Source organism: Heloderma suspectum, chromosome 1 (assembly GCF_057233095.1).
Source record: "Heloderma suspectum isolate Gila_16-S chromosome 1, 16-S_ref, whole genome shotgun sequence".
NCBI classification, from domain to species: Eukaryota; Metazoa; Chordata; class Lepidosauria; order Squamata; family Helodermatidae; genus Heloderma; species Heloderma suspectum.
This window is the reverse complement of record NC_139458.1, coordinates 390,598,786-390,614,220: the sequence shown is the minus strand read 5'-3', so window position 1 is coordinate 390,614,220 and position 15,435 is coordinate 390,598,786. Positions and strand designations below refer to the sequence as shown.

The window sequence follows — 15,435 nt, the reverse complement described above, 5'->3', positions numbered from 1 at the left end:
CACCCCACCCCCGTGGTATAAATCAAGTGTTGGCATGATGGTGTCTATTAAATGTTATCTCTGTGGCCAACAGGCTTTTATCAGGTCCAATTTTTGAAGCTTTACTGAAGTTTGGCTGGAGAATTCATTGTTTGTTGGATCCCTTCAGACAACCTACTTCCACAGTTCGATTTATTCCTGAGCACTCGATGAATGCACAAGTTGTTGTACTGGGAAAAACCTGACTGAATCCACTGATAGCATCTGAGTCACTGGGGGAATAAGAGACAATCTCCAGATTGCAACCTGGCAACCCTATTCCTAGGGGTCTATTATCATAAGTATTGTAAAATTACTAATACAGAACACACAGAAAATCTCTGAAGCAATACACTTGTCTTCTTTGGTATGCTGGTGTAGTACCAAATACATTCAGGCTTCTAAAACAGTTTCTAATTCAGAGAACTCAAAAACAGCAACTAGCAAAACAGCCTTCCTGCCAACAGCATCTTTCAGAGAAAAGGTAGCATGTACATTTGGGGAGAGGGTTTTACAAATGTATCCCACCACTCATCTTGCAAAGACTTCTGTGCATTGCCCAGCAGGAGATATATCTTCTAGTACTGGTGAGATCCAGCCCTGCTTAGCTTCCAAAATGGAACTATAGCAGGCTCTTTCAGATTAATTTGCAAGGATGATAAGGCATGATAACATGATCAAATTATGGCTAAGAACCAGCAAAGAACAAGGTGCCCTTGGGAAGAATGCCTGACATTAACTGTTCCCACACCACTATTCATTCAGATTTCCAAGGGCATGGGAAATGTATTATTGAGTCTCCATGAGCAGATAAAACAGCTATTGGAGAACCAAAAGCAAACAAGAGCAAAGGTCTAGATCAGGGATGGGCAACCTGTGGGTCTTGGGCACATGCGGTCCTCCAAGGTTTTCCCTGCAGCCTGCCACAAAATGCCCAGCCCTGCTGCTGAATTGCTGCTGAATTCTTCTTCCCCACATTGCCTTTGCCTCCTCCCACACTGTTGTCATGATTGTGCAGGGGAAGAGGGTACTTGTGAGCCCTCTTCCCCCACAGGTGTTTGGCAGGAGAGCAATTGTGCCAAGAAAGAGGGTGTGTAAGGAGGATCATCCCCATGTGTTCTCTTCCCCAGCACAATCTTCATCAGGATCTCTGGGCAGGGATCCTGATCAGGACCCTGGGGGTGGGGAGGCTTTAACCTTGTCTCTCTCCTAGCAATCCTAATAGCAGTGGGGAAACAGTGATCCTGACTGTTAGAGGGGTGAGTTTAGAGCCTCCCCCCTGCAGTGTGTGTGTGTGTGTGTGAATGGATGTATGTCAAGAAGTTTGTCTGTGGTAGGGGTGTGTGGTATGGCTCCACCCACCAGCCCTGCCTATTTGGGCATCCCCAAAGGATTCCACAGGGACCAATATGGCCCACACCCCCAAAAAGCTGTTCAACCTGGACTGGACCATTGGATGTGCTAGATGGGGTTTAGGGCTGGTGCCAGATTTCTCAGTACCCTCAGGCATGATGATGCCAAAGGCCCCGCCATCTCCCTGCTTTTGCCTCTGCCCCCCCGCTGCCCCCCACCTCCATCCCTCCCACTGCTGACTACATGCCCCCTCCCACCACTGTCTGCCCCCTATGCCACTGCTTCTCACCCCCTTCATTCACTGTCGCCCACCGCCAAATGCCTGACTCTGTTGGGGTTCTTCTTCTGGCCTGGGACTCTACTCAGTGAGAGCAGCCACCCCTCCTTTGTTAGCTCCGGCTGAAGGGAAAACATGCAGCTGCTTCTGAGGAAAGGTATCCCGGGAGATCGCCCATGGGAGAGATTATCTCCTAGGACACATCTCCAGTCTCCACAATGCCTGGCTCTGAGCAAGGACCGCTCAGAGCCAGGCATTTAGGTCTGGCCTGCTCTCTGAAGAGCTACACCAGCCACTCTGTCCTGCTGACACAGCTTTCCAGGGGATGGGAGGTGGCAGCAGCGGTGATAAGTGGAATGTCTTATGGGTTGACAGGGATGGGCTCTTCTGAGCCCATGGGCCCTCCACAACCGCTGGCCCCAATGCCAGGCCTACTGGGGATGATGGGAATTAGAATCCAATACATTTGAAGGGCACTAGGTTGGGAAAGGTTGGTTTAGCCTGATACCATGTTTTACCAGGGCCTTGTAAAGTTCTCTGACAATTGTGCCTTTATGATGCATGTGTTTTCAAACAACCCTTTGTTACATTCTCACTTTATAGTTGAACAAAAACAGAAAACCCCCTTAAAAGTGCATAATTTAAAAAATCTAGTATGTAAAATGGCCCAGAAGTAGGTGATTGGGAAGACTTGTGCTGGTGAACCTGGAAAGCAGTAGCCAGAGTTATACAAATACATAGTAGATGAAGGTACCAATGGCCCCTGGTCATGATGGCTATATGTTACCTCTGGTATTGGAGGCAGTATGACTGTGGATACCAGTTGCTGGGGAACATGAGTGGGAGGGATATTGTGCTCATATCTTGACTGCAGGCTTCTCACAGGCATCGAGTTGGCCCAAGTGGAAACAGGATGCTGTACTAGATTTGTTTTGTCTAATCCAATCCAGCTCTGCTCTTCTTCTGTTCTTAAAGTTGACAATATTGAGCTAGATAGACAAACATAAGGAAGATTTCTGTGTTCCTAAGTGTAAGAATCATAAGTGAATGCACTGGTCGGATGTATGAACTAGGGATGAACAAAACTATCAATTTTGGTTTCTCGTAGTTTCTCATTTTTCTAATCTTAAATTGGGTCCATTCTGAACTTTGAGAATTTTTTCAATTTTATGTTCAGTTCATTCCAAACTTACAGATTTTTTTTAGAAGTTTGCATGAAAATCTGTATGTGCATTTGTGTGCATTTTTCTTAATACATTCATTCCTGTACACGATTCTGCCTCAGAATTTTGCAAGCAATTTTCCTAATATAATGCATTTAAAATATTATTTTCACTAACATACACATTTTTGTGTTCACTTTTCCCAAATAAGCACATTTTTGTATGCATTTTTGATTGGAGAAGTCAATTGCAACATTTGGAGAATGCAAATTTCAAAGTTTAGATGATTTTCAATTCACATACTGATTTGAAAGTGAAAAATTAGGTAAGTTTGCATTAAAATTTGAAGTGAATTAATTTCCATCCTGAGTTTGAACACATATTTCATGATGTGCACCTTTTACCCTAGCAGTGAATTTTTAATCATGCAAAACAACTGCTTTTACATTTGTCCGTGTACCATTCTTACGAAGCTGACGAGGCTGTTCTGCAGAATGGAGGATAGCTAAGTGCCTTATTTTCTTCACTCCACTTGCTAAATTATTCCCAGAGTGTTAAACAATGTAATTAAACACACACACGCTCACATGATAAAAACTCTTGCTGTTCTCCATCAGCAGAGAGAGAGACAGAAAGAAAGAGAGAGAGAGAACGAAAACGAATGAACGCATGTGTCAGTCCCAGCCTTCAAGCTCTGTTAGTTTTAATTTGAGTTGTGGAATTAGTAATCAGTTTTGCTGGAACGCTGTTGCGGGAAATAGATCTTTGCATGCAGCGGGCTTGAGCACTGTTGCAAATGAGTATTTGTTAAGGGGAAACCATTCTCTTGTCATGTTATGCTACATTACATAAGATTTATTTCTATTGTAGAGAGAAATGGAAGCCAAAAAGGAATGCTTGCTCTTTGTGTCAGTGTGGAAGGTTATTTCTGAATATCATCTGATTTCCTCTTAAAGAAGGAACAACCTCTTTTAATTAAACAGTATATACAGAAGTGCTGGTGTTTTGGGGGATTATTGCTATTTGTTTCTAAAGCACAAGACACAAGACCAATAGCCTAATAGTCCAGTTCTAAATATGTCTGAACTGGTCTATTAGGCTATTTCCACTTCTCGGTAAGGCCCCGCACCGCGCAGACCTGTGGAACTCTGTCCAAATTGATGTTTGCTAGGCCTCATTAGAGTCCTTCAAACAGGCCCTAAAGACTCACCTCTTTGCCTTGGCCTGAAATTGATTGAGTTAGGATTTTACTGGGTCCCATTGCGCATATGGTGCTATCTGGTTTTAATGGTTAATTTTGATTTTATGATTGTTTAATTCGGTTTTGTCATTTTAAATGTGGTTATGCAACTTTGGGAAGTTTACCCTAAAAAGTGGCTTATAAATCTTTTAAATGCATAAATTAACACATATTGTTGCTTAGGGTCTGTGGCCAGAAATGTTGTAGCAGGAGGCCTTAAGGATCAGGGCTGACCCAAGACATTTTGCTGCTTAAGGCGAAGGACAAGATGGTGCCTGCTCCCATTCCATGAACAGACTGGCAATTGAACTTTACTTCAAGACTGGCAATGGGACAACATCCCCCACCACACAAGAGGGCAGCAGACTAGCTTAAGGGGCTCAAGGAAGGTTGTCTGACATGCTCCACTCTGTTCTCCCAACACCTTGTTGAAGCTCCCTGCCTCCCAGCATTTGCCACCTGATACAGCCATCTCATTCTGCCTAATGGTAGGGCTGGCCCTGCTAAGGATACACTGTGGAAAAGCTGAAATCCCTCTTGGGACAGCTACAGCTGTACATGCATAGAGTGATCACCACAGACCACAATGAATTGGGTGTCCTGAATCCCGGTTATCTTATAGATCAAAACCAAGTTTTCTGAAGTGACTGAACAAGCAAAAGCAGGTGGATCACTTGCTTTGTTCAGAAACATTTGAGATTGTATCAGTAGTGAAAGGAGGAACAGAGCCGCCTGAGATTTTAATATCCTTTGATACCACAAGACTGAAGAGCACTTCAGCTGCTCAGTGATACATTATTCTTTCCTTCCTCTGGGAAGATTTAAACTTGCATGTGAGTCAATTGGTTGAATTTTAGATCTCACTTTATCACATTTTTTAGATGTTTCCAGACAATGAGGATTACTTCCTTACCACTTTTCATGAGAGTTTCGTTGGGTAGGATGGCCATGTGTCCTACTTTACACAGGGAAGTCCTTGATTTGAAGGGATGTCAGAGGACAGTCCTCTATTTGAAGTCCAAGTCTGATGTAAAGATAAAGACATCTGGGGAGAGCAATCCTACGTTCCCTGGGTGAGCATCCAAGGGGTCATAGGATGGCTCAAATTACCCCCTCCAAGGTTGGAGACAGCAGGGAAAAGGGGGCATACCAGTGGGCAGGGAGTTGGAGATTCTCCCTCCCCACCCGCTTGCAGCTGACATGGAGCGAACCACAGTGGCTGCCTCTCTGAGGTTGGAAAATCAACTTTGGAGAGGGGGAAAGGGGGGTACCAGTGGGCAGGGAGGGGAGGAGACCAGAGAGGCCAGAATACGATTTATCTTGAGTCTCCTCCAGCCTCCATCTCTCCCCCTCCAAAGCGCCCTTGCTAGATCGGCAGAAAGGCCCATATAGCAAACAAATCAAAGATAGCTTCTGCCACTCCTCCCACCCTGCTAGCTTCAACTTGGCATGGCATAGGAATCTCAGAAGCCTCTGATTTCAGGGGCTTCCAAGTAGCGAGGGTGCAGTCCATAGGAGTGCATCCTAAAAAGGGAGAGCAGGGGCCTTGAAGGCTTGAAGGGGCCGTTAACAGACCTTGGACAGCACACTAAGCAGGGACACAGCTAAGGATGTACAGATGGTGTAAAATTTGTTCTGTCTGTGTTTTTGCTGCTTGTCAGGCACCTTTCATCCTGTCGCCTGGCCATCGATGGAATCAGTTTTTTTGTTTCTGAATTTGTGCAAATTTGAAGTTGCGTAAATGCGCAGCTGCACAAATTCACACAAGTGAAAATGAAAAGATTTCCCCCAAATGTGCATTTTCACGCTTCAGGCTATGGGTGAAAAGTGTATTTTTGGCCATTTAAAAAATTTTTTTGCATATTTTTCTATGACAAAATTTGCACAACATTCAGGAAAATTAGAAGACCGGTCTAAGGAATCTGCCTGCCAGGGGCAAAGCCAGTCTGCTGTGGAATCTGCAGGTTGGATTCATGAAAATCCAAACTCATTTGGTTCTGTTACGGATTTCTCCGACATCCCTAGACACAGGTCACTGTTCTGGCCTAAACATACATTGGGCTGTGTGTCTATCTGGGCAGTGTAATTCACAACCAATGCACACTAAATCAGTCTTCAACAGTATTTAAAACACAATTTGAACAGCAAGCAACTAATAAATGTACAGGATTAAATACTTAACTGTGGAAGGAGGATGAATGGAAGTTGAAGCAGGCTGAAATAAAATAATTGGTATGGATGAGGTGAAAAGACAATGTAAGGCCAGGCCTCCCAAGCTGCGGCACAGAACAGCAGCAGAGAACCAGGCCCAAGGGTGGCATATTCCTGCTGAAGAATAAACTGGTTTGAACTGGACTCGAAGTTCTCCCTAGGAACAACCAATCATTGCATGATAGCAGATAATAAGGCCTGAACAGTTGCTGACAGATCTATACAGGAACAATTAAAGCGGTTTTGGATGCAAAGTTGGGGTGGGGTGGGGTGGCAGCAATATGACAAATAATACAATGCCCAGTTGAGGCAGAACAGTCACCTGGTCACAGATTTCCCCTCTATGGTAAATTGTATTGTGTTTCTATCTATATCAGGTGTGGGCAGCTAGGGGCCCTCCAGATTTTTGGCTTAGAACTCCCATCATCCCTCATCATTGGCTCTGCTAGCTAGGCCAAAATATCTAGAGGGATATAAGTTGCCCAGCCCTGATTTACATTATAGTGATTATTTGTAAATGTACAGTTATACATGAAAATCTGTGTCCTCTTTTTTAGTGATACATTACCTCTCTCTCTTGGCAATGTGAAAGTGGCCACCCTACTTGTAGGCACCTGCCCTCAGACTTGTCAATTAATGATATTCTTCACTACTACCGTGTTTGGATTACAGGAAAACGACAGGAACCCAATGGCTGACATACATCAGAATAAATTTAAGAACCAAGACTTTGTTCGTCTGAGAGACCACTGCCTGAAGCACGGCCTACTTTTTGAAGATGATACATTCCCAGCACATAGCAGCTCCATTGGGTCTGATTTGCTCTCAGAAGACCAGCTGTATCAAATACAGTGGTTCAGACCAACTGTGAGTAGTTACCAAGTCTGTAATAGCCCTTGGGCACGGTTAATATGGGGAAGGGGCTAGCTTACCTGTTCAGCTTGCAGTCCACACTAGGCTCTGCCCTCCAGACACCACACAAGATATTAAGATAAAATAAGAAGAGCTGTGCTGGACTTTTGTGACTGAGAAAGCAGCAGAAGAATGTTATGAGTGGGTAAATTTTGGGCTTCAGGTGCTTATCATGACAGTCCCCATAGCCATGCCTCCAAGGAGAGTCCAAAAATGCAGGCAGCTGAGTTGATCCATATAAATGAAGCAGTTCTAGCAGTTTTTGACTCCGCTAGGAGCAGGTGTTTTGTAAAGCTAATGGGTCTTAATTGCCTTTTGAACACCAAGCCACCCCAAAATACTTTGCACTACAACAGGGATAGCTCACAACATTATATTCTTGCTGGAAAAACTCAACTCCCTTGGCTACTGTGAGGATTGCAGCTAAGTTGTAGGGGTGGACAAAAGTCACTTACCTGTCATTGAAGCTTGTTCGCGGTGGGGGGGAGGCGCTTTGCTGCTCCCCCCGCAAAGTTCAGGCTGGGGGGGAGGCTTCCCGCCTCGCCCCGGCCAAAATTCAGGCCGGGGGGGAGGCTTCCCGCCTCGCCCCGGCCGAAATTCAGGCCGGGGAGGAGGCATCCCGCCTCACCCGGCCGCGAACTCCAACTTTAAAAAAAACAACAACGCCCCCGTGATAGGCTACGTGACGATTAACGTAGCCTATCATGGCTAGATCTGCAAAGTCAGCCATGATAGGCTATGTTAATCGTAACGTAGCCTATCACGGGTGACTTAAAAAAAAAAAAAAGCGCGTACGCTAATGGCGGCCCCCATAGGGAGCCGCCATTCGCGTTCCTTATTTGGTCGCTGTAGTCTACGTAAATCTTCACGTAGACTACAGCGACCAAATAAGGAACGGGAATGGCGGCTCCCTATGGGGGCCGCCATTATCCATATGCGCTTTTTTTTTTTTAAAGTCACCCATGATAGGCTATGTGACGATTTACGTAGCCTATCACGGCTGACTTTGCAGATCTAGCCGTAATAGGCTACGTTAATCGTCACATAGCCTATCACGGGGGCGTTTTTTTTTTCTTTTATTGCAATGGCGGGGGCGGCAGCCGGTCGAAAGACCGGCTGCTGCTCCCGCCCCGCACGAACACCCGCTGAACCGCCGGCCGGACCCGCCGCCAGGAGGGACATTCGGCAAAGGTAAGTCCCGTCCCGGGGGGGGGGGCGGGGGGGCGGAGAATTTCTCCCCAAATCTTGTTCGGGGGGCCGAACACGTTGGTGCTCGGCCCCGCGAAGTTTCGGGGAGAAATTCTCCACCATCCCTACTAAGTTCAGAGGGAACAGAGATGCCTGAGGAGGCTAGCTGATGACCTCATGGTTCCTGATAATCAAAACATCCCGGTGTTTTCGACCCTGCAGGCCCTGGCTCCACTACAACACCTGGGTCTGCTATGTGGGGTATGATACCTGGGGCACCTTTGGTCAGTGGTGTAGTGTGGCTCATGAGGTCAAAGTGCCAGGATTTTTTCATGAGCAGGGACATCATCTGCCACCTCCTTCAGGCTCCCCTGTCCTGTCTGAGCTTAGGTGCAATGCTTACAGTAGCTGGGGGGAAAGGGATTTTCCCAGAAGCAACATACTGCTGTAAGCTATCCCTGTTGTAATGCAAAGTATTTCGGGATCACCTAGTCTTGAATGGGTAATTAAGCCCCATTCACTTTACAAAAGACCCACAAAAGACAGACACACACAGATAGGGAAAGAGAGGGAGAGAGAGAGAGAGCACTACATTGCTGACCGCATTTTACGACTCTCCTATGGAGACCGGCACGATGACTGACCATACTTCAGAATTTACCACTACACCACTGCCTTTGGTGCCAGACATGCTTCTCCAAGAAGTTCTGTATAATCAACTGATGGAATGGAGTTGTGGCCAACAGCTAACTACTGTAGTTTAAGTACCACAGTAGTATCATCTTTTCTGTCAAATAAAAATAAACAAAGAAATAAACACTAGAGCTTCATTTATTTATTACACTTCTGTACCGCCCCATAGCCAAAGCTCTCTTGGCGGTTTACAGAAGTTAAAACATTAAACACAAATACATTAAATATTTTGAAAATGAATGTTGAAGGTCAAGGATTCAAGCCTTGCCTTGGGAGTGTACAGAAGAAATCCTACATATGCCTAAACAGGATTCAGACCCATTAAACTTAATGAGGTTTTGCTTCTGAGTAGACATGTATACGTTGTACTGCATGGGACATTGGACTACTATTCCTGTCACATCAGTATGGAATGCCCCATTCTTCCCCCACCTCTCTCTCTCTCGTATCACTGAAAGATGTAGTGTAAACTTACAAACAAAAAATACTTTTAAAAGAATGTAAGTCATTTCCCAGACTATTTGATAAAGTAGGGTTTGTTTTTTTAAAGCTGAATAGAAGGCAAGGGCCTGCTCCACATTTTAAAAGTTATGCATGGACATGAATTCAAATTAGCAAGATCTTGAAATTAATTTTAATTGCCAACTCCAATAAGCAATTAAGCTTGCTCTATGGTGAAACCACTTTCACCATAACAACAGTTTTGCCCTATAGCTATATCTGTTCTCAACAGTTTTACTTAATTTTTCCAGCCAGAGTTTGGCTTAGCAAAGTGACGAGAAAGAAAAACAGCACCTCAATCCAAGATGTCTCTCCTTGTTTTGCATCTTCTGAGTCATGCAGTATCTGGTTATTTAAGTGACAGATAACGTTTTTTTTTTTTTTACTACTGTCACAGTTCCAGATCCAATATAGCAGTTCAGGAGTGAAGCGGGCTTCAATTTTATCTCATGCATCAACAAGAGAATTGCCAATTATGTTCAGAGTCTGGGATCTTTATAGCTGGTGGTAATGCATAAAGCAGAAAGAACACAGCTTGATTTGCAGATGCCAGGCAGTGCTGACAGCTAGAAACAACTTGTTTTGACTTGTAAAGTGAGCCAATTTGATAACGGGAGTCCCTGAAGGGGAACGGGGTTGAAGCACAAAACTGTCATTTTTGACACCTTCTTGATCCTGGCGTACATGCCCTTTACCAGTAGATACAAATCACTGGATGCATTGTTCTTTGTTATACTGAAACAACACACTCTGTTTAGAAAGCTCAATGCATGGTTTAAATGGGGCCCTCAGTAGTCACGATCAGGTCTATACCCATTTAGCTGCAACAGTCGCATAGCACTGTTTCCTTCCAGGACTTCGCCAGGGCCTCTGGCCATTCTGAATGGTTTGGAAATGTAGGGCTAAAAGCAGTTGGGGTTGCCAACTTGTTTCCAGCTCCTGCTCCTCTGCTTTTAAGCAGCAGCTTGATCTGCAGTAATTAGCAGGCGGCAATGTTGAACTGGATGCCATGAAAAGGTGATTTCTGTAGATCAAGCTGCTCTTAGGGGCACAGGAGCAGGTTTTGTTTTGATCAGTTGGCAGCCCTGCCTGATGCCCATCTCTTCCATTCATTTGCCAATTGCCAGAAAGAGTTTGTAAAGTGGATGGACCATTTTGTAATGCATTTTAGATGGGTTCTGGAAGGAGGGAAAGAAGGAGGGAGGGAAGGAAGAAAAGAAGGAAAGAAGGAAAGAAAGAAGCATGACCTTTATGCCTCTATGTCTCTGACACCAGATCCTGCACGAAAGCATCCTCCATATACACCATGGGTGCAGAACCTCAGGTCTAGGAGCCAAATGTGGTCCTCCTGGGGTCCCAATCTGGCCCTCTGGGGTTCCCTAGAAGGCCATCTCCAAAGGCTTAGTTACTAAGAACTTTAAGCTAAAATATGCTGGTATTTTTGGTATATTGTCCCCACCTCATTTGCCTCTCTCACCACTGGAATATGGCCCTTAAGAATGTGGCTTCTCCAAAATTGAATTTGGCCCTTGGGCTGAAAGAAGTTCTGCACCTCTGATATACACCACCCCAAAGCACCCAGAGATCTAATAATAAAAAGCAGGAGCCTGCACTGGTCAGATAAACAGAGAAGAAACAAGCATGTAGCCTGTTGACTCACTCGAGTTTGCTGTGCTATATATTACTGGAAAGGTTAACAAAACTACAAGGGATTTCCTGACAATCAAACCTAGGGGGAAGTTTCTTCTTTCTCTGGATTGTGCCCTAGAAAGGGAAAACCAGCTTCAGCGTAATAAGTCCTGCCCTTTTAAAAGGTCTCATGCTAGAGATGCTGAACTGGTGTGAATAGTAACATAAAGTAAGACAGCCTCTCCTTTACAGACATCAACGACTGCTGAAATCTCCATCTAATTCAACAATCAGCTGAATAGGCAATGACACCTTTCTTATGAAGCAGTGGAAGGAAGGAAATGCTGTTTCCATTTCATTAAGCTAATTGAATACAAGCAAACAACTGGATTTTTATTTCAGGCATTCTGAGTGGGTTGGACCTCAGGGCTCAAAACCCCAGTAACCCGCATAAAACGCACACATCAAGTCTTATCTTGATAACATGGACAAGAGGAAAAGCAGCTTCCTCTGGTGTTGGGAAGTAGCACAAAACAACTGTAAATAACATAGAGTGGTTATTACACCAATGTACAGCTGCCAGACAATGTGGCATGAAGATCCCAGATGTAGGAGCTGGACTACATAATCCATATTACACTGACATCTAAGGAGCAGAATAGAGATGTGAGAATCAGCAAAACTGAAGCTTGTTGAGATTCTCCAAATTCTACCATGAAGTTCGTTCTGACTCGTGTCCATATCAGATTGCGAGCTTTGATTTTGTCTTTGGGTGTGAAAATTCATGCATATTTTCATGCACAGTTTTCCAAATGTATGCACCAATTGTGCACAATTTTTAAAATGTATTTCCCCTCCCCACTGATTAAAGTGTGTTCACGTGCATTTTTCATATGTACACATTTTTCAAACGGATTTTTGTTGTTGTTCTGCAAATTGCATTGCAAGCTGAGAAATGTATGGACTTCAATGACGGATTGTGTTCAGGCCTCCATTTGGTCCTGAGAGGTGCAAACTGGGCAAACTCTGGTCAAAACCCCAAATGAAACACATGTCTCACTCTCATGCATAGAACAAAATGGATTTTGCCCAAGGACAAGCAACTGGGGTTTTGTCCCAGGTGCATGCACTATTTATGATGCTAGTGCAAGGTTCCAAAAGCTTCCTAGAAGATTCAGGCCAGTACATATGGCTTCTGCTTCTCCTCACGCAGAGTAAATGTGCATGGCCACACAGCATCGTGGAGTTGGTGGAGGTCATGAGCTAGACCCTATGGTATTCACTGGTCAGTGGTTCCTGCATTGTTATGCTGTAGCCTTTTCCAACCTGGTGTCCTCTAGATGTGTTATACTACAGCTCCCATCATCCCCAGCCAGGATGACCATCAGTGAAAGCTTCTTATACTGTATAGCAGGGGTGGGCAACATTTTTCAGCCTGAAGGCAAAATTGGTTCCAGATAGGGATGTATGAGAAGTTCTGTTCAGTTCATTTCTGGTCCAGTTTGATCCAGTTCACACCTTCTGGATCGAATACAAAATTGGACGCAATCTGCTCCATACATATCCGAGTCCATACATATCTGAGCATGCAATGTGATTGGTGGACCGAAAAAGCATGTTCGACAAATGTGCACAAATACACTTTAATCAATGGGAGAAGCATGTGTACATTTCAAAGATGCACACAATAGATGCATGCATTTGGGAAAAGATGCACAGATCTTTGCGTAAAAAGTAGAAAACAACGCTTGCAATCCAATACGGACTCGAGTTGTAACGAGCTTCGAGACGGAATTTGGAGAACTTCGGCAAGCATGAGTTTTGCTGATTCACACATCCCTAGTTCTAGATAAGGACATCAGAGACTCCATGTTGGTCACCCCACTGCTGGCATGGAGCCCATGACGTCCTTGTCCCACCATTCATCCACATGTACTTACATTCACACTCTCATACTCACACAAACACACCCATTCATCCCCTCACACACACACACACACACACACTCATATATAGACACACTCATGTACACACACTCATGCCCACACAGAATGGGCTTTGTCTGCCCCTCATCTTCCCCTTTTGGAGATGGTGAAAAGAGGGGAAAGCCAGCTCTAGACTCAGCTTGAGAAGTGGCTCCTTGAGGCATTGGCTGAGTCCAAAGTTGGATCTGCCTCACCTCACCTTCCCTAGCCAGAGAAGCTCCTAGTGGGTGTGGTTTAGGACAGGGACATTCCTATCAGCAATGGACTCACAGGCTGGATTGGAGAGCCTTGTGAGCCAGCAGGGCCAGCAGGGCCAGAGGTTCCCTGTGGCTGCTGCACAGGCGAAGAGAGATGGATAACCTTGGGGCTGTGTTACCCATATACACCTGCCTAGACCCTAAGATCATCTTCAGCGGTCCTTCTCTGGGAGCCTCTGTCAAAGGAAGTGAGGTGGGTGGCTTCTAAGAATAGGGACATTTCTGTTGTGGCACCCTGGTTGTGGAATGAGCTTCCCAGAAAGGCTTGCCTGGTGCATACGTTGCGCTCTTTTTGGCTCCAGGTGGTATAGAAAAGTAATACATAATAATATTTATTACATTTGAGTGGAATTATTTCCCTTGGCAATGACCTGCACTCTGTACCTCAAATATTGTCACCTGTCTACACCAATAAGGGTTTCCCTTGTGTTACAGTAACGTCAATTCTTTCACCCAAACTTTTCTTGACCTATTGTGCTGCCTAGTTTTTTGTAATTGTTTGTTCTCTGATTTTAAATGTCTTAACTGAGATTTTTAAAATGTTTTTTAACAGAGGCATTTTGTATTCTCTGTTTTTAAATATTTAACTGTGGATATTTTGCATTTTAAACTTCTTTGCCACAAAACGCATTGAGATGTCTTTTTAGATACAGTCAAGTGGTCTATACATTGCTTTTTAGGGCATGCAGTTCTTTTTTTTTTTGTTTTGCCTTGTTTTTAGAAAAAAAAAATGAGAGTGACATTTGCCATGGATGCTGTAGATCAAGAATTTCCTGCCTTAGGTAGCAGGGCTCAGCTGGATTACTCCAGCAGTCTTTCAATTCTGATAAACAGAGACACAGGATGCTCAATTTTCTGATGTAATGTCAGACCTTAAAACAGAATTCATAATACTCTGGTCCTCAAGTCTAGCATCATTTGCCTAACTGGACTGCATGTTGGTAGAGGAAAAATAGAAGCTAAGGCCCAAAGTGAACAAACACAAATACCGGCGCTACTGCATTTCCCTAGATTATACACCTCACTGACAACTATATTGGCCTCAAATGAGTCTTTGCAAACGATCAGCACATATCCAGATCTAGATGAGTTCTATGCTCTAAAGCTATTTTGCAGCAGCATCTTATGTGTACAGTATGAAAATGAAAAGTCATCAGTCAAACCTTTGATGAGAAAGCAAAATCAATGGGCACAAGAAAAATGAGTTAAGAAAGTGATTTCCAAATTTCCTCATATGTTTTGAATCTCTCTGTTCCTCATTGGGTAACATTTCTGTATGCATTTATTTATTAAAATGTTCACCCCCATCTATTTAAGAAAAGAATTCAAGGTGGCTTACAACAATAAAATGCCCCAAATATATCAAACATATAAATTAACAATACATAAAACAATAATCATGGAAAATGTCAGTTAACAAAATAAACCCAGAAATAAAAACAGCACTTCATAAAGCAGTGATTAAGAAAGGAAACACCAGCAATCATTATAGACAAAACAAAAGGGAAGAGAAAATACTCAGTTGACAGCCTTCTTAAACAACCCAATGTTAAAAAAAAGTCTGAAGACATACAGTGTTGAGGCATGATAGAGCTTACCTAGAAGGGCATTCCACAAGGTGGGTGCCACCACTGAGAAAGTCCTGCTCCTCGCCACTGTCCACTGGGGAATCTGGAAAATGACTTCACGTGCTGAACAGGGCATGTGGGGAGGAATATATGGAAGAAGGCTGCCCATAAGATACCTAGGTCCTAAGCCATTTCAGGCTTTAAAGATTAAACCCAGCACCTTGACTTGAATCAGAAAACCAAATGAAACATCTAAATTAAGAGAATAAAGGGAAATTTTATTAAAACCCTATTTTAAACCTGGAAAAATGACAGCTGAGAGATATTTTAATGTTGCAAAAGACATTAAAAAATAAGGGCACAATCCTATGGCTCCTAGATATTGTCTCAGGGGCCATAGGATACTGGGGATTTTCACCTCTAAGGCCGTAGACAGAGCT

At 44.0% G+C, this 15,435-nt stretch overlaps 1 protein-coding gene across 1 annotated transcript in view; it reads left to right on the top strand.

Moving 5' to 3' along the window:
• The window catches only part of LOC146360003 (calpain-13-like), an 89,766-nt gene that overhangs the window by 18,259 nt on the left and 56,072 nt on the right, over positions 1-15,435 (top strand). Inside the window, exon 2 of the mRNA XM_084832537.1 lies at positions 6,935-7,129. Within this exon, the coding sequence (XP_084688663.1) occupies positions 6,935-7,129 (195 nt within the window). The remainder of the gene's footprint in view (positions 1-6,934; positions 7,130-15,435) is intronic.